The 20,235-nt window shown below is 37.8% G+C and overlaps 1 protein-coding gene across 9 annotated transcripts in view; it reads right to left on the bottom strand.

Annotated features, from left to right (window-relative positions):
• PPP3CB (protein phosphatase 3 catalytic subunit beta) overlaps positions 1 to 20,035 on the bottom strand; it is a 47,419-nt gene extending 27,384 nt beyond the window's left edge. For 4 of the 9 annotated variants that reach the window (XM_040242448.1, XM_040242449.1, XM_040242450.1 and 1 more), the window contains exons 1-5: positions 19,979 to 20,033; positions 5,669 to 5,869; positions 4,843 to 4,967; positions 1,955 to 2,066; positions 22 to 167 (exon numbers count right to left, since the gene is read on the bottom strand). In XM_040242448.1, coding sequence (XP_040098382.1) covers positions 22 to 167; positions 1,955 to 2,066; positions 4,843 to 4,967; positions 5,669 to 5,819 — 534 coding nt within the window. In that variant the 5' untranslated portion in view covers positions 5,820 to 5,869; positions 19,979 to 20,033. Of the gene's footprint in view, positions 1 to 21; positions 168 to 1,954; positions 2,067 to 4,842; positions 4,968 to 5,668; positions 5,870 to 19,978 lie in introns of all 9 variants that reach the window. The other 5 variants (XM_040242452.1, XM_040242453.1, XM_040242454.1 and 2 more) reach the window with 2 other exon arrangements.
• Between the last annotated feature and the right edge of the window lie 200 nt (positions 20,036 to 20,235).

The following is a 20,235-nucleotide window of genomic DNA, read 5'->3' as shown; positions in this document are numbered from 1 at the left end:
GTTACTAAAATATATACTCACTCTCCTAATATCATCCAGTGTGTGTATTTCTGGTGAAAGTCCACCATGAACACAAAGAAATTGTTGATTTAAAAGTGCAGCAAGAGGCAAGCTATCAAAAGCTTCCATACAAGCTTCATAGACTCTTTCTGAATATTTAATTTTACCTAGAGAAAAAAAATTCAGTAATTGAAAACTGCATAATTTGTTAATCATTTAAAACATATACATGCACATACATAAATGACTATTAAAACCAAGGCAAAAAAATTAAAGATATGGATAACAGCCAAGTGGTAGCTAGGGGTGCAGAGTCGGTAAAGGGGTGAGTATCAAAGGCAGCAAGGAGGAATTCATGGGATGATACTTTTCTGTATTGTGACTGTGATGGTAGACAGCTTTAATCATTTGTTAAAGTTGAGAACTAAACACTTCAAAGAGTAAGTTTTACTGCATACAAAATTTTTTTTTTAAAAAGGCCAGCATCTTGCCCCATAAGAATCAATAAAGATAAGCAATGTTACTGTACTTACAAAGACAAAATATTTGCACTCCTTAGATTTGTTTTGTGTATGTAGCAGATAGTCATAAAATATTACTATAAGTAAATAAGTCAAATCTCTAAAAATAGCTCAACTCTTTACCTTTATAGGCTAAGTAAGGCAAAATTAGTACTATACTTAAAGGTAGTGTTAATTATTTTATTCTACAAGTCAGTGACTACTTTTTTGTTACAGAGAAGACTTAACAAAACAAAACTCAAAGTCCATCCAATTTTAAAAAAATAAAAGATTTTATTCCTATTTTGGAGGACCAGAGGGTTTCCTTTAGCCTACAATGAACACTTAAAATGAGCAGCAAAGCAAGAAGTCAACGTAACACAACAAAGAATTAAACTGTCATCTACTTTTAAAAGTCGGTCATACGTATTCCTTTGCACCATTTAAATTCCTAGATATTTTATGTTTTTAGTGGGATTTTGCTGGACAGCTTGTTACTTATATAAGAAAAAAAGAATTCAGTTCCTATTTCACTGCTTAACACTGTAACATTCAAATATGAGAAGATCTATATCTAGCAATCAGAGACTATAAACTGGTAGTGTGATGACAGACCTGTTTTCCAACACTGCAGTTTAATAAAAACTTTAATTTGATTGCTTTGAGGTCAAGCATGAACTTTCCAGGCCTCATCTTATATTCATTTTTAAGTTACCCACCCGATCTTTGAAGTTATATCAGAGTTTGCCACTTCTGCCACTACCTGTCACTATATTGATCTTTATTGCATCATGTTTTGCAACTCAGTAATTCTGAAGTTATTTTCTAATTTTAAATCTTAATTCTAAGACTTAATACAGCCATGAGTACTAACAAGTACATAGCTAGGAGATGTGAGAAAAGGTCAAACTCTATACTATATGATTGCTTACAGCTATTAAGATTACCACAGCCATATAAATTTAAGAGAGAAATGGGATAAATATTGTAGATTAAGACCTTCAATTAATCAACAATGTGAGTATGACACAATCTGCATAATTAAAAAATAAATAAAACAATCTGCAGTGATGACAGGATGATTAATTTGTTAAGAATGTTCATGGGAATGTCTCAATATTGGTGGAGAGAAATCTCCAATGCAACATTTCTTTTCACTTGGTTCATATTCTTCCTGTTAGAAAAAAATAATTCTAAAATTAAAACTATACACAGAGCTCAAAACTGTTCCTAAGTACATATGAAAAATCAAATTTATTAGGAAATATTGAAATGAAAACATCTGAATAATATTAAACACTAGAGAACTGTAGACAATCTTCCTGAAAGCTTTACATGTTTGGACACAAAATCTGTTCTTACATGTTGCACTGTAAAATCTTCAAACTCTTACTACCCACATCACTCTAAAAGAACCCTGAGGAAGTGAAAATAGTTCTCATGGCAGTACTCACATTCCTGCTTAAAGGTAAAATATTCAGTAAGGTGTCTGCATTCATGGTTGCCTCTCAGGAGAAATAATGTACTTGGATATAGAATCTTCAGGACCCATAAATATAAGACACACTACAAAAGAAAATGTTTCCAGTGAATTAATCTTACATTTTTGTTTAACTAAGCTGTTTGATCTCTGTTTCATTTCCTCTAACTCTATTACCCTTATAATTTCTATTATTCTTCATTATCTTTTTATTATCCTTTTCTCTTTGTCCCTTACTAAAACAAAGCTCCATGAAATTAGGGACTTTGTTTCTTATTCACACCTGATTTACCACTCAGAAAAGTACTTAGCAAGTAGAAAAGCAGTAAATATTTGTTGAATAAATGAGTCAATTTAATTACTTTAGATTTACAAATTGTTTGCTGTAAAAACAATTAGCAGATTGGTCTCCTCCTTAGGTATACCAATAAATAAAACAGTAACAATGTCAAAAATAATAGCAGCTAATATTTACTGAGTATTCATAATATGCTAAGCACTAATTATTCCTCAAACAACTCTATGAAGTATGTAATATTATCTCTGTTTTACAAATGAGGAAACAGAAGCAAAGAGCTTAAGTAACTTGTCCAAAATCACAAAACCTCTAACCTTCTGATTTTAAGCATTATGCCATGCTGCCTAGTGAAGAGAAAAATCATGTTTTACATTTACTTTGTTGGTTATGAATGTTGCCTTATATAATTAGGTGCTTATTATCTGAAATGATTCAAAGACAATGTAATTTTAAACAAAAAGAATATTAGAACAGCAACTATTTTTCTCTAAATACACCTAAGAAACAGACTCATATTTTACTTATTTGGTTTAAAAAAAGGAAAGACTATTTCATATGTAAGTAAGTTTGGTTTACATGATCACATACAAAAAGAAAATACAAACTCTTTATTTTGGGGGCTGCACTGCATAGCTTGCAGGTCTTGGTTCCCTGACCAGGGATGGAACCTGGGTCCTTGGCAGTGAAAGTGTGGAATCATAACCACTGGACTGGCAGGGAATTCCCACAAACTTTGTTTTAAACAAGTTAAGGTTAACTGAAATGTGTATCACATTTCATTTTATTCACAAGAAAAAATAATTAAGCCTGGTAAGTACTTAATAAATACCTGCCCTTTTCACTTATTCTGATTCTTTATTACTTTCCAACAATAAAATGAATTAAAAGAGTCAGCTACAGGGACTTCCCTGGTGGTCCAGTGGTTAAGGCTTACAGTGCAGGGGATGCAGGTTCAGTCCTTGGTGGGGGAACTAAGATCGCACGTGTCAAAAAAACCAAACAGAAAACAAAAACAAAAGTATAACAAATTCAATAAAGACTTTTAAATTGGTTCACATTAAAAAAAAAAAAGCTTTAAAAAAAAGTCTCGCTCAGTTACCAACTAAGCTTCCTAAAATTGTTCTATTGTTTCTGTCAAAGGCCCCAATCTTTCTATCAAGAAGGGCCAATTTCTAGCTTTCTTGAAGGCTCCAAGGAAAGACTGAGAGGGGCCGATGATGACACTATGAACAGAAAGAACAACTCAGGATAATAAAATTGCCAAGGGAATTTGGATGGACAGAGCCCTGAGCTCCCTTTCCCACCAAGGATCCTAGCACACCTCAGAACGGAGGTTGAAAACACTAGAGGAGATATGAACAACAGTAATTGGCATAGAAATTCATCAGGTAAGGTTTCAATATCTAGTGGAGGACATGGTTAAAAGCACAGGCGCGCAAACTGCCTAGTTCCACTACTTACTAACAATATGACCTTGGGCAAGTTATTTAACCTTTTCAAGCCTCAGGCTCCTCTATAAAATGGATAAAATAAAAGTACTTACCTCATAACTTTGTTGTAAAAACTAATCAAGTATGTTAACTGCTTAGACTATGCTTGAAACACATTAATACTAACACCTATTTGCGGAGCTTCTACTCAACAATTTAACCTCTAAGAATTTGTCCTATAGAAATAACTGGGCAAGTATATAAGGATGTATAAATGATATGGTCCACTGAAGCATCAATTGTCATGGCAAAAAACTGGGAACACCTTAAATGCCTAACAATAAGAATTGATTGACTGTGACTAGTTTAGTCAACAGAATACAATGCAGCTATTAAAAATGATGCTGTAAATTTATAATTGAACTGGCATGACATCAGAGCATAGGAATTAATAAAAAAGGAAGTTACAGAACATTATAATAGGAGTTCATTTTCATTTCAAAAAAGGAAAGAAATGCATATGTTAGAAAATACAAATTGTTCTGTATCTTATTTTAATTTTTATAATTAGAAAAGTAAAAGGAGCAAAAGAACAATCTACTATTAAGTGATAATAAACAGGTCATTTTAATGCCTCTCAAGTTTTTAAAAGCAGATTAATACTTTCAGAATACATAAAGATTCCATATGATATACTTGGGTCTTAATGGCTACAGGAGGAAAGATAGAAGCACTAGAGTTTAAGTGATAAAAGCATTCTATTTTATTTAATTAGAAAAATACAATTAATGTTTTTTGTTTTTTTTTTTGCATGGCTGAATGCCTTTAAGGACAAGAGAGATAAGCAGCATTAGCTCCTTAGGGCCACTAGATAACAGGCAATAAAGGCTCCTCGTTTTGCTTATAATTTCCACTGGGAAATGGTAATTACATTAACACAAAAAAAAATTAAGAGAATAGTCTGAAAGACAAAAGAGGAATAAATAATAGCTTTACCTAAAAACTTCAGAATATGCAGAGGTATTAAAAAGAACCCAATACAGGTAATTTAAAGAACTTATGTTATTAGGAAGTAATAGAAATCATCTATGATAACACTTAAAAGCAAATCAAATGACAGTATATGATTATTACCTCTATACTAAAATAACCTCTGTCCACATAATCGCCAAGAAAAAGGTATCGTGTATTAGCAGGTGATCCTCCTACTTCAAAAAGTTTCATCAGATCAAAAAATTGGCCATGGATGTCACCACACACTGAAACAAGAAGATTATTAGATATGAAAAAAAAAAACTCTAAAATAACAAATTTTACTTAAATTCTGATTTCGTTTACATAAGAGAGAGCATAAAATTCTATCAAGAAAGGTCTAAGACAGAAGCAACCTATGAAGAGTCATGACAGGGATAATGTGTACCCAACTGTTCATGTGCTCAAGATCTAGAACAAGATATAAGAAGAGTATTAAAATTTGTAGTAAGTGACAAAATTTTCACCTAAATTTATAAAACTCTTCTTTAGGCAGTCAAGCATGCACATCTTAGAATGATAAAATCATATTGGTGGCAGTAAAATATCCATTCTAACTCCATACTTTCTCATGGCTTCTAAATGATCATTTTTGGCATCTGATATGGCACTGAGGTATTTGCCCCTGATGACTGAAAGCATAGTAAATAAGTATTTGTTGAATCAAATTCAATGATGGCCAACTCAACTGATGAAACCTTCATAAAAGCAAATTAGACTAACTTCTGCACTCAGATTATTTAGGATCATGTTTCTTCATTGAAAATAGGCAAAAACTTTCGTTACAGGAAATAATCTGGAAATTCAAGATAATGTCCATGTAATACTAATTTAGTATACAATATGAATGAAGAAGAAACAGTTTTATAATTAGGTAAATGATGGTACAGTAAAAAAAAAATAATACCCAAAACATAAATCAGTGTACCTGTAATTGGAGCCTCTACTTCTATCATGGTTTTCTCTCTCCGAAGAATGGCAGCACCCTCATTGATAATCCTAAGTGCAATTTCTTCATCTACCCGACCTTCTTTCACTAAGTGGTTCTTCAGAACATCAACCCTGGGTATCCCATCCATATCAAATACTTCTTCAGATGTCAAGCGATGTGTTGGGGGGAAAGGAACAGCTGCAATTTTTTTTAATTAAAAAAAAAATCACTATTAATATATTAACATAAAAACTAATCAATGTGGCAGTGATGACCCTGTATGCAAGATGGCAAAAGAGACACAGATGTGTAGAGCGGACTTTTGGACTCAGAGGGAGAGGGAGAGGGTGGGATGATTTGGGAGAATGGCATTGAAACATGTATACTATCATGTAAGAAACGTGCCAGTCTATGTCCGATGCAGGATACAGGACGCTTGGGGCTGGTGCACGGGGATGACCCAGAGAGATGTTATGGGGAGGGAGGTGGGAGGGGGGGTTCATGTTTGAGAACGCATGTACACCCATGGTAGATTCATGTCAATGTATGGCAAAACCAATACAGTATTGTAAAGTAAAATAAAGTAAAAATAAAAATAAAAATAAAAAACAACAACGAATCAATGGATCTAGGTAAGTAAGAGTCAAAACTGAAAAGCTGAAGTTTTTGTTTTGTTTCTTCATTTACTAGACAGAGGTATTAACTTTTAAAAGCTTTTTTAAAAAGAGAAATCAAATTATACTTCTTTTTAAAATAATCTATAACAATATGAGAATTATTAAGAGAAATGAATTGTCTCACAAAATTACGTTTTTTCAGGATAACTAAAGCTTTTTTTCTTTAAGCCAAAACATTTTTTGATAGAACTCTTAAAACAGATTATACACTCTTCATCTTAAATGAAGTAGAATAAGTATAACTTAATATCATACAAGCATAAATAGAAATCCCAAATATAAGGTGACTGACCAACTTCCTAATAAAAATATATAAAACAATGCCTGCTGGCCAACTTGAGCAGAAACGTCTGTGCTGTGTTTAGTTGCTCAGTTGTGTCCGACTCTGCGACCCCACACCCTGTAGCCTGCCAGGTTCCTCTGTCCATGGGGATTCTCCAGGCAAGCTTACTGGCGTGGGCTGCCATGCCTCCTCCAATGGATCCTCTCAGCCCAGGGATTGAATCCAGATCTCCTGCACTGCAGGCGGATTCTTTACGGTCTGAGCCACCAGGGAAGCCCATGAATACTGGAGAGAGTAGCCTATCCCTTCTGCAGGGGAACTTTCCGACCCAGGAAATCGAATCAGGGTCTCCTGCATTGCAGGAGGATTCTTTATCAGCTGAGCTATCAGGGAAGCCCAGAAATTTCTAGAAATATAGATTAAAACAGCCAAATGTTTACTTACAGATTTAAATTAATCTAGATGCATATATATATTTAAAATAATATTAATACTGCTTTTTCTCTTACCTTCATTTTTCACATAACAGTTTCATTCAAAATCTTTATACACATTTTTGACATCAGTGCATTCTTTGCCACTGGATTCATTTTTTGTCATCTAAAACACTTTTACAAGCAAATCATCCTCATTTCCATTTAAGCTGCTTAAGATACAGCACTTTTTAAATACATCTTCAATGCTATTGCTGCAAATTTATCCTAAAACACAATTTCCACTTGTCTAACTACTGAAATAGTTGGCCTTTTTACTCCTGTAGCATATAATTTCCACAAGTATTTACCAACTGTATTGTTTTAAACTGAAATCTGTTAAGTGGAATAGAGAACATGAAAGTCCATTTTCAATGGCATCTACCTTAAGGTCATGTACCTAGGAAAACTTATTATATACCTGTTAAAATTCTGTATTCCTTTTTAACTGAATCCAACAAATGACCTCTTTATGCATTCAAAATCAGCTTGGGTTGAAGCAGTTTTAGGCTTTTTACCAAATAGTACTTTGTTTTTCAAAAAGAAGAAAGAAATTTATAGTAAGAATGTAGTCTACATATAGACCCAAATGTATTTCTCTCTTTTCTGAAATAAATTTTTAAAGAAAAAACTCACTTTGTGTATGGGCATACAGTACCCAGTATCTTACTGACCATCACTGTGATTATCAATTATTATACAGAAGACTGGAAAAGTATAGGATGAACTGCTTCTTCACAGTTCAACTTAAGTAACTAAAAACAGGGGACTGGGTTAGAATCTTATCAATTACCTAAGAAAGAATAAAAAATAACCATATTCTCATAGGAGAAAAATAATTTAGGAAGAGCTCAGTTCTTAGAAGTGAAATAAGAACTAAAGCAGAGGAATATAAACCATTTCTAAAAGACTTTGAAATCATCAATCCCTCTAGCTTTTACCTTTTTTTGATAGTAAAACAAAACTTGCTTTCCCTGGCCCCTTCTTGAGAACACATTTATTTCCATTATTTTTTTACTGCATCTAGAACAAGGCATTAAAGTACATTTTGCTCCCCCAAACAGGGCTTCCCTGGTGGCTCAGATGGTAAAGAATCCACCTGCAATGCGGGAGACCTGGGTTCGATCCCTGGGTTGCGAAGATCCCCTGGAGGAGTGCATGACAACCCATTCCAGTTATGTCTTGCCTGGAGAATCCCCATGGAAAGAGGAGCCTGGTGGGCTACAGTCCATGCTGCTGCTGCTGCTAAGTTGCTTCAGTCGTGTCCGACTCTGTGCGACCCCAGAGATGGCAGCCCACCAGGCTCCCCCATCCCTGGGATTCTCCCAGCAAGAACACTGGAGTGGGTTGCCATCTCCTTCTCCAATGCATGAAAGTGAAAAGTGAAAGTGAAGTCGCTCAGTCGTGTTGACTCTTAATGACCCCATGGACTGCAGCCCACCAGGCTCCTCCATCCACGGGACTTTCCAGGCAAGATACAGTCCATGGGGCCACCCAAATATAGCTATGTCAGATTCTAAAAAAATAAAAAACCTTTATTAACGTATGTTTTTCTTCAACCAAAGATTAAACAGACTATTATACTATATGCTATTGGAGAAGGCAATGGCAACCCACTCCAGTACTCCTGCCTGGAAAAATCCTGGGAAAATCCCACCGACCCAGGAGCCTAGTGGGCTGCAGTCCATGGGGTACCTAGGAGTTGGACACAACCGAGCAGCTTCACTTTCACTTTTCACTTTCATGCATTGGAGAAGGAAATGGCAACCCACTCGTGTTCTTGCCTGGAGAATCCCAGGGATGAGGGAGCCTGGTGGGCTGTTGTCCATGGTGTCGCACAGAGTTGGACACGACTGAAGTGACTTAGCAGCAGCAGCAGCATACTATATGCTATAACCAAATTTGCCACCATCAGTAAATCAACTGTTTAAAAGCTACAGAAACTAACAATTACTAAATAAATCAAAAGTTACTTTTGGGACATTATGAAAATGAAAAGTTTAAATATCTCTTACATAAAAATTTCTGAGCTCAAACTGGGATATTTTTCTCATCAAGCCAAGAGAATTTCTCCTCTACTCAGGGAAAGAGATATTGTTTAAGATGTTGCATTCCAGATTACGCAGAACATAACTCCTAATAATTAACAACATAATTCCACTAATAGCTGAACTTTGTTCAAAATACAGAACTTCCTAAAAACCTATGTGGGAACCTTCCCCTCCATCAGCCAGTCACCTGTGGTACTGCATGTTTTCATGCACACTGTGATGTCCCACTGCAAATCACACTGAGGTACTGCTCCTCTTTAACCAAGAGTCAGACTGTCCCATTCATTTGGGGGAAAAAAGTATACACTGCCCCCAGACCTATGTTTTCCATTTCTTTTTCAATTCAAGGCATACTTTTAAATCTCAACAACAGCTGCAATACCTTTTAAGGAATGGGCAGGTAGAGGGGTGAAGAAATGTCACCATAGGTAAAAGCAGATGAAAACTAAATACAACATTGAAACGGGAGAGTAGAAAGTTTTGGAAAAATGTTTTAATATATCAGTAAATAAGAAAATAAGAGGCAAAAAGGCATTGTGCTCTTTGGCAGGTGGAAAAAGGAGCCATAGCAGGTGATCTAACTAAGCAAAAGAAAACTGACCAAATAGAATTTGGCCTAATAGGAAATTAATAACTGACACTGCTGGTCAATAGAGGGTTGAATTTGTTATTAACTGAGAAATTAAGACTACCATTTTGCAACTCCTAAGGTACTTTTAAAGCATTTCCATCTAATTTTAGGTTTTTAATTGTTTTTTTACATTTCTAATTCGTCTTCAGCCAACTATTCCCGTTTTCCAACTCTTCTAAGTTTTAGATAGGGAAAAACCAGCACATAAATTTATGTACATACAATGAGAATGGTCAATAAACAGAGGAGCTTTTCCCTGTTGCCCAACCCTAAGCAAAGACTGCAAACTATCAGCCCAATGAGGCCTCCAACACTATGTGGGGCACAGCCTGCGGCACCTGAAAACTCTACTCCAAAGAAGCATTCAGATGTCTGTGCTTTTCATCACTGCCATTACTCGCAACTGTCCAAAATAAGTTCCTCTTGAATTTTTTCTCTGTATTTCTTTTATTCACACCATGAGTAAGAGTGAACTCTGGGAGACAGTGAAGGACAGGGAAGCCTGGCATGCGGCTGTTCACAGGGTCGCAGAGTCAGACAGGACTCAGCGACTGAACAAGAACATCCTCAGGCTGTTCCCCTTCCTCCCAATCCTCTTCATTCAGCCTCCAGAATTCCCACCACTCTGAGCAGAAAAGGCTACAGTCTTTTAGCTCCCCATTTCCACATCTAACATCATCACTCCGGTGAAGAAGAAAATGCTGCCTCCTTTGAGGTTCATGTCTTCTGGCTAGTTTATTCTTGTCCTAGCCATCTACTATACTTCTGGTCAACTCTTACATGAAACTCGGGTTCCTAGTTCAAAAGCCTTCTCCTCTCTAAGCACCATCATCATCAATGTCTCTGAGGATGACCTATGTAAACCCAAGAAATGAGAGGTTCTGACCTCCACGCCACTTAAACTTTCTCAGCCTTGCCCATAATTTCTGCTCTACCTCTGAGATCCTGAACTCCAATCTCTTACTCCATGACCAAAATCTCTAATGCTTTCAGACTCACTCCCTTTTCTCTATTTGTTCTCCAATTATATCAAGAACCTGGACACCTCCCCTAATCAACTACTTCTGGAAACCTTTGCTTCCTGTAATTTTGAAGCTATTCCATCAACCACCCACTTTTTAAACAAAACATCCTGAACTGTTTTGTTCTTTTGTACTTCTAAAACTCCAATTCTTGGATGAGCTAGTTTCTAAAGTTGGACATTAAGTAAAAAATCATCAGAACAATTCAGTGCTTATACAAATTAATGGTCTGCAACTTTGTTGGTTACTGGCCCTTGCCAGCTATCCAATTAAACATCCTTGTCTGTGCTCTCTCCCATTCTCCTCAGTGGAGATTTCAAATGGTCACCTCTTCCTTGAACCCTAAACTTAATTTCTCTTTTACTCAATAATCAACTTTGCACCTTTTTCAGAGAAAACTGAGAACTTCAGACCAAATGTCATTTTTCTGCTCCTCTCCATCTACATCTATACCAGTATCCATCTTTACATTTCTTCCTATCTCAAGAAAGAGGATTCCTCCCACCCAATACTAAACATTCTACTGTGCTTTGAATGCCACCCCACCCCCAACATCTTCACTTCAGTCACCCTTCCCACCCACCCTTGCCCCTATTCTGTGTTTCCTGCCTCCAACTCTCCACAGGGCCTTCCCTTTGAGGAGATAAACATACAGCCAGCGCTACAAAATGACAGGGTGGCATGTGAGGATTCAACCAACCACAGATAGAAAATATTTTAAAAAGAAAAATATTTTTCAAATAAAATTTCAAAAAGAGAATACTGAATTTGCCTCTCTAGCAACTATTTACATAGCATTTACATTGTTTTATTACAAGTAATTTAGAGATGATTTGAAGTAAATGAGAGGATACAGAGAGGCTATATCCAAATATTACACCATTTTATATAAGGGATTTGAGAATGCACTGATTTTGGAAGAGGGAGGGGTATCCTGGAATCAAATCCCCACAGATACCAAGGGAAGACTGTACCCAATTCTCTGTGATCTTAAAAACAATCCCTTACTCCTCATCCCTGTTTCTGCCATATATATCCCATATTTTACAACTAAGCTTCTTCAAAGAGTAATCTACAGTGGATACCTTCATCTTTTCACTTTGTGTCTTCTTTCCTCAACCCACATTTATCTGGCTTCTGCTCTATTCCTTCACTTTATAACTCTCTATCTCGGGTTCTTGAAATCACTCACCTGGTTTTTCCCTTAACTCTCTGGTCATGCCTGATTAGCCTATCTCATGAACTTCTAGTCCTTTTCTTAATCCTATGACAGTGTGGCTGAGGATTCTGTCCTTGGCCTTCATATTATACTCCTCTCATTCATAACTACAGCTTCAACCAAAATCTGTATTTTGTGGACTCCCAAACAGAGTCCAGACTGTGCCACTAAACTCCAAATCTTTATTAAACTATTAAATATCTCCACTTGGATGCTCCATAAGTATCTTAAACTTAACACAGCCAAAACTTAATGCATGAACTTTCCCTTGGAACTATCACCAATATAGTTGTTTATCTGGAAATTATCCTAAAAGTCTTTTGCTTCCTCTCCCTAACACAGCCAATAAATAGGTCCTAGATAATTCTCTGATCTGGTTTCATCTCTTTGGTCCTAAGACACTGAATAAGGACTTTTTTCCCCTAAAATTACAAAAATCTTTTCAATTTTGCCCAGGTTTCACAATAACTCAGAATACTCTTTTTAAAATTCAGATCTCAACATCCACCTGTTGCAAGACTGGATGCATCACATAAAATCCAAATTCTGTACTTTAACATGTCATATAAGATCCCTTCTAATCTGACCCTTGCCTACATTTCCAACCCTCATCTTTTTGCCACTAACTCATATTCCAGACCCATACTATACTCCAGATGTTATTTTCATTTTTAAAACTACATCACTCAAAAAAACCTCTGTACATTGCATTCCCTATTATTTATAGGTACACTATTTCCACATTTTTTCTAATTTCTCTTTGTCCTTAAACTTCCTATCAGTGTTCCAATTCTTGAAAATGTTCCTGTTCTTTGGCTAGGTTACCTATCAGCTGCACTATAACTACCTTGCTTCCCCCTCAAGCTTACGAGCTCCTTAAAAGGGAGCAAGCTGTCTTTCATCGCTATATAGCTAGTGATTAGAACATAGGTACTAATGAACATTTACTGAATTAATGAAACATTAGTTACAGTTTTTAAATTACTTTACACTAATTTTGGAGAAGGCAATGGCACCCCACTCCAGTACTCTTGCCTGGAAAATCCCATGGATGGAGGAGCCTGGTAGGCTGCAGTCCATGAGGTCGCTAAGAGTCAGACACGACTGAGCGACTTCACTTTCACTTTTCAGTTTCATGCATTGGAGAAGGAAATGGCAACCCACTCCAGTGTTCTTGCCTGGAGAATCCCAGGGACCGGGGAGCCTGGTGGGCTGCCGTCTATGGGGTCGCACAGAGTCGGACCCGGCTGAAGCGACTTAGCAGCAGCAGCAGTATGCTAATTTATATAGCAATGACAATATATTTCTAGTGTTTTGTTTACAGTTTAGAAAATGCTTTCATATACACAATCCTATGATTCTGAGAGACATCCTATGAGTTTGGTAGGGCAATTTTATCTCAGTTTCACAGAGAGGATAACAGGTTCAGACAAGTTAATGGCTCTCTCAAGGTGTTTCAACTAGTAAGGGGTAGAGTCATGATTGAAACTGAGGTCTTCAGAATGCTACTCCAGTACCACTTGTCTTATACCAACACGACAACAATGCTCTTCTGACTAAGAGTCATCAAAAGTCTCCTGATCAGGAAAAATGGTATAACCCACCCAGCTGCCAGGGGCAGAAGCATGCATTAGCCACATGCTTTATGGAAAGGTTCAATAAATCCTACAGCACTATCTTCAAAATTTCTAGGTATCCCTTGAATTCCTTTTAATTTGTGGTGGTTCTCTGAACACAATACCCTTCCCTCAAATATTAGTTTCTCCTTCCTGGCTTATTTTTGTTATGATATCATCATTCTCTGTCACTCAGATTTAAACTTTTGAAGTCACTGATCTCTTTCTGGACTCTAGTTCTATTTTAAATTTTCTCTATTTTCTATCTCCATGGCTGCAATGCTGGTTCAAGTTCTTATCACTTGTGTACCAGAAAAATCTAAGCTCTACTTTTCCTCCCCCTTTACTGTACAAGGCACAGCTAAACAAATCTACTCAAAATACTGGGCTGGCTTCCACCCTAGTTTCTTTTCTACCCTTTCCTGTTTAGTCAAAAAAGGACTAATGAATAAAGGAGACAAAAGTCTGAAACTTATTTTTCAAAGTCCTTCTTAACCATCCCCAGTCTCTTACCTATCACTCCAATCTCTGCCTCTAACTACAACTGCTCAATTTAAACTATCACTGAAGCAAAATAAGTTTCATTACTGTTTTCTTAAAAAAGTTTGCTCTTCTACCTGTTTCATTCCCACACCCAGTCATTGCTCCTGTATATCTACTTTCTAATATTACTCAGGATTTGTGTCATATTTGATTTTTCTCATTCTCATAATTCATCCATGCCATGGTCATTTTACACTTGGACTACTCCATTAACCTTCTGACACCCTGATTTTAGTCTCTTCTATTTTAATCAGTAATCACTTATCAACAATATCTGTTACCTTTCAAAAACCAAAACATTGGGTCATCCCTCTACTTTAAAACTTTCAATAATGTGTCAGGCCAGGCACTATGGTACAAATTTTCATGAATTGTCTCTGTTAATCCTTCAAAAATCCCATAACTTTATTAACTGTATTTTCCAGATGAGAAAATTGAGGGCTGGGGATACTCAGCATCTTGTCCTCAGTGAAACGATTAAGGCAGAACTAGGCAGTCTTAATTCAAACCCAGGCAGTCTTAATCATCCAATGTTCTTAACCATCCAGAGGCTATACTCCCTAAGTTTCAGGTCCTCAACTTGGTGTCCAAAAAAACTTTTTCAACTTCATCTGCTACTTCTTGCCAAGAACTTGCTTTTTTCAAACTCCATGCCTTTATACTGCTGTTTTTGCTACTAGAAAATATTTTCTAAAAAAAAAAAAAAAAAGAAAGAAAATATTTTCTCCTTCTCTGCTAAGTCGCTTCAGTCGTGTCCAACTCTGTACAACCCCATAGACGGCAGCCCACCAGGCTCCCCCGTCCCTGGGATTCTCCAGGCAAGAACACTGGAGTGGGTTGCCATTTCCTTCTCCTTCCCAGCCCCACCTTAATATCTGGAGAAATTCTACTCATCCTGTAAGGCTCCCCTCAAAGTATAATCCTTTCAGTGAAGCTTTCTCTCCAATTAAGAGTCAATTCCCTCTATACAGCTCCAACAGCACGTCGTACCTAATTCATTATATTATTTATTTGCAATAATGTCTCCTCCACTAGACTGCCTCCAAGAAAAATCTATCTTACTTAATATATCTAATTCAATTCTGTATCCCTAAAGCCTAGTATAATGTCTGGTACAAAGAGGTACTCAATAAATGATGCACAAATAAATGGTCCCAATCTTCCGCTTATTTGAATCCTACCCATCCTCAAAGCTCTTTCCTCCTATACAAACCCTTGCTAGACCAATCAAATCTAGACCCGTCCCTGTCTCCTTTGAACTCAACTTGCTGGGTCTGCCACTTAACTGGCAATTATTAATCACACAGCCTTATGACATAAATTATTAACTTTTCATGAGTACCTATTTCCCCAAGGACCAAGATTGCATTTTATCTTTTATACTGTTTCCCTACAATTTTTAGGTATATGGCAGGCATTAAATAAGTATTTGCTATTTGGTTACTTTGAATTTCAAAAATAAATTTTATATACCATATAAAAATGTCAACTAGTGTTAGCTTATTTCATCTCTATGTAAAAGTAAACATTTTTATATTGAAATGAAATCACAGGATTGGCACTAAAACACATCTCATCTAACAAATCAAAATTCTTTCACCAAACTCTTCCTTATAACTTTTGCCAATTCATTCAACAGCACCGGAACCTGAAGCTTTTGCCTCACTACTGAGCAGCTGTATTTCCTCCTTGGCATTTTCCTTCCAAGATGACTTGTTGCCAGAGTGTTCTCTTTCCTTCTCACTGCTCTCTCTGTCACACACACACACACACACACACTTCTCCTAGGACACATGGTACTGAAGATTTAGTATGCTTAACAGTTTGACTAGGGTAAAAAGGAAAAGGAAAATCATTTTCAAGAATTATCTCTTTTGGATAGGTTAAGTCCATAAAACAGATTTTGTTAAAAAAAAAATTTTAATTTCACGTTGCTTTAAAATATAATGAACTGGGGCTTCCCTGGTGGTGCAGAGGTTAAAGCGTCTGCCTGCAATGTGGGAGACCTGGGTTCGATCCCTGGATTGGGAAGATCCCCTGGAGAAGGAAATGGCAACCACTCCAGTATTCTTGCCTGGAGAATCCCATGGACGGAGGAGCCTGGTGGGCTAGAGTCCACGGGTTGCAAAGAGTCGGACACGACTGAGCGACTTCACTTTCAGGGCTTCCCTATGACTCAGTGATAAAGAATCTGTCTCTCATTGCAGGAAACACTTGTTCAAGCCCTCTTCTGAGAATATCCCACATGCCATGGAGTAACTAAGCCCATGCACCACAACTATTGAGCCTGTGCTCTAGAACCTGGGAGCCGCAACTATTGAGCCCACATGCCCTACAGTCCATGCTCTGCAACAAGAGAAGCCACTACAATGAGAAGCTCTCGTACTACAACTAGACAGTAGCCCCTGCTCTCTGCCAACTAGAAAAAAGAAAACACAGCAACAAAGACCCAGCACAGCCATAAATAGACAAATAAAATTATTCAAAAAAAAACAAGCAATCATAATGAACTAGAATTAGTGCGCGCGCATGCACACACACACCTGAAGTAGCTATGTGACTCCAAGACCTATGTGGGTCATCTAAAAATCTGTAATGAAAATAAGCAATCCTATTAAAGCTAAGTTACTGGAAAACACGTTAGCCAAACAACCTCTGATTTTTAAGCAGAGGAGCAGGCAACAGGACCTAAATGAATCATAAGGCTGCCCATTAGATATTAACAGGTAAAAAACTTACAACACACACATTTTGGTTCAATCTGAAAGTCTGATAATTTAAGAGATAAGGATAATAAAACCTAGGAAATAAAACATGCTGAATGCAAAAGAAAGTGAGTAGCACTGTGTGTGCTAAAATAAACATGTACACAAAATGGACAATGCAATGTAAGCAATAAAGGTGAATTTTTGCATTAAGTGTAATAGATTTATTAATTTCAAGGGAAAATCTAGTTTTACAAATCTGGGACCTCATCTATACAGCAAAAAGTACATTTTAAAAGTATCTGAGGGAAAAAAGAAAAAAGACCTGGACATTTCAGGTCAAGTAAATTTCAGGGGGAGGAGGAAGAACTATATAAATAAATTCAGGGTTTTATGCTTTAATTACACACACCAATTTTGCTGATGTGGCAAAAAGGCACTAGGAAAAATTAACTGTTTTTCCTAGTTTGTTTCTATTTTCTTATTGCCAACTTACTATCTTAGCTAAAGATAGAAAAATGCTTAACAGAAAATAGTTAAGAGGGCATACTATCTCACCTAAACCACTTGGGCTCCACCAGCTTTCAAACAAATGAATTTGACCAGAGCCAGAAACTGGAGCAGGCCCAGAACTGTCTTAACCAGGAAACCTAATCACACATAATCAGGGATATGGAATTACCACTAATAATTTCAGTGAATAGATAATTTATACATGAATCACCTACCATATTCCAAGACCTCAAACTTCACATAACGTGAAATTCAGGCATTAGATATGAAACACAGAAGACCTATTCCCCTTCAAAATCTATGTGACCATAAAATACAGACCTCTTGGCTAGAAGTGTAAGAGTATAAAATCTGAAACAACAGGGGAAGTTTCAGGGAGTAAAATACTATTTATATTCAATGCCAACGATGGTCTCTATAACCTTACCACTACGAAATGGTGCAAAACCAGCACATACTAGACTTAAATCTAGATTTGTAACAAGTTAAACTTAAGTTGAATTAGCACCGTGGTTATACAGCTTCAGCAAACTGGTGTTCTTTGTCATCAAATGAAACATTATACTACAATTACTTACTGAGGAAGGCAAGAAAGAAGCTTGAAAATGAAATATAAAAGATTTCTATAATGAAAGGTAAATTTCCCAGTAACTTCCAAGGAAGCCAGAAACTCCTGTAGCAGCACAAACCAGTCTATTGCACACTATCTCTAAAGCATGTGATCCATATCCGCCATTCCAACTAGCTAACAAATTCCATAAAGAAATGAAAGTTGTCTTGAAGAGCATACTACTAAGTACATGGGATCTTATATCCACGAGTTCTACTATGATTTTCTATATCAACAAACTCCCATTTACCTAAATGACTTTTATTTCCTACCAATAAACTGCAAATATGACTATGTCTTGTATTCACAACCCATCCCTAAGGAATATGCCCTATGTCTGGAATCTTATTTTGACTGTATTAAAGTACAAGGGAAACATTACCATATAAATGACAAAAAACAAGAAGATTCATAAGCGTTTAAGTATAGCATAAACTTACTGTTCAGAAATGTGATTGGTTGTCCCATCTAATAGTAGGGTGAAAAGTGCCAGGGGAAATTAACAGACAGCACAGGTACACTGTCAGAAAATTAACAGGCAGCTCATGTCTCCTATTCCCAACCCAACAAAACTTCAAGATTTTACAATAGCATGAATGTCTGAACTGCCAATCTTTTTTGTTTCTCTTTTTCAAGACTTCTTGGGACAAGGATTCTATAAAAGCTTTTTTCAATTGATGCCTGGCCCGAATATATACACGATTAAGCTTTTAAAATTGTCTACATAAATCTAGATACAAATTAGTGTTATCATTAAAGGAGGCTAGAATTGATAAATTAAAAACCACAAAACAAAAAGTTTTTCTTGTTTTTAAATATTTTAATGGAAACATGTCTAGTCAGATTTCCAAAACTGGGCTAACAAGTGTTTAAACATTATGCCAGTATGTTTGAGAAGTTGAATGAAATAAATAAAACAAATAAAAGAAGTATTTATCTTTCAAAAATAAATGTGATACAATAAAGCTTTATTCTAAAATGATTTCAATTTATTGACCAAGCTATATGATAAAGAAAAATCATTTCAAATTATGTTCTTCACCTCCACAACAGTGTTTGAAGTTGATGGGCTCTCCCAGAGAGCATGGAAATCTTAAGCAATTCTAAATTAGCCTTCAATTTCTCTATTTCAAATTAATGTTATGACCTGTTGTAGTTAAACAATCATAAATTCTGCACCAGCTGAGAAATATTTAATTTTTTCTTCTAGGGGAGTGTGTAGGCGTTTGCATGCACGGGAGGGCTAACCCCTCTTGCCCTCTGACCAGCGTTGCCGGCTCTAGTAAATGTTTCTTCCTATCCCCGAAGATCTTTTTTTTTTTTTTTTTTTTACTGTCTTTTTTTCATCTCTTATGCACTTAAACCCGGGGCCCCCAAATTCTGGCTTGTCCCTTCACCCTTGTCCAATCCCATACAGTTCCCCCAATTTCCGCGCGGGGTGACACCTGAAGGCCGAGTGCGAACCCCTGCGGCTGGCATTAACTAGGCGCGAATAGGGCGGACGGCTGTCACTGGGGAGCAGGCGTGGGCCAAAGGCGAGGTGATTTCTGACTGCTCATCGCCCAGCCCCGCGTGGCTGAAGGTCTCAGAGCCCCTCCGTTCGCCCCGGCAAGCCAGGCGTGCAGCTGTCGCGGTGCAGGAAGCTAATCGCGGCCTCTGGGCCGCTTTGACAGGGCGGGCAGGAAAAGAAAGAGGCTCACTGCGACTAGTAGCCTCACCCCTCCGGCTAGGAGACCTACAGAACGAAACCTCTGCCAACGGCCCGAAGGCAAGCGAGAGACCTCGGAGCCGCCGCCACCGACTCAGCCCAGCCCAGCAGGGGCCCGCCCAGGGGCCACTCCCCAAGTGAGGCAGCCAGTCACTCGCCCGCCCTTCCGGGCCCGCTCCGGAGGGGACGGTCTCCCGCCCGCCCTCACACAGCTATCTCATCAGGCCAGGCCCCCAGGGCTTCGTCCACCTCTCACCTTTGACGACGCGGTCAGCCCCGGGAGGGGGCGGCGGGGGCGGGGGTGGGGGCGGTGCAGCCCGGGCCGGCTCCGGGGCGGCCATGCTGGGCCCGGGGCTCGGCTAGGCGCTGGGCCGGGCGGGGCTGGGGGCGGGGGCGGCGGCTACCAGAGCCAAGCGGCGGCGCCGCCGGGGAACATGGCGGACCCTCTCTCCCTACAGAGGGGCTAAGACCGGCATGCACCGCGCTTGCGGGGGCGGGGGCGGAGCAGGCTCT

The sequence above is a fragment of the Oryx dammah genome, unplaced genomic scaffold, assembly GCF_014754425.2.
Source record: "Oryx dammah isolate SB20612 unplaced genomic scaffold, SCBI_Odam_1.1 HiC_scaffold_6, whole genome shotgun sequence".
Lineage (NCBI taxonomy): Eukaryota > Metazoa > Chordata > Mammalia > Artiodactyla > Bovidae > Oryx > Oryx dammah.
Note: the sequence above shows the minus strand (reverse complement) of the source record. Positions and strands in the feature narration are given on the sequence as shown.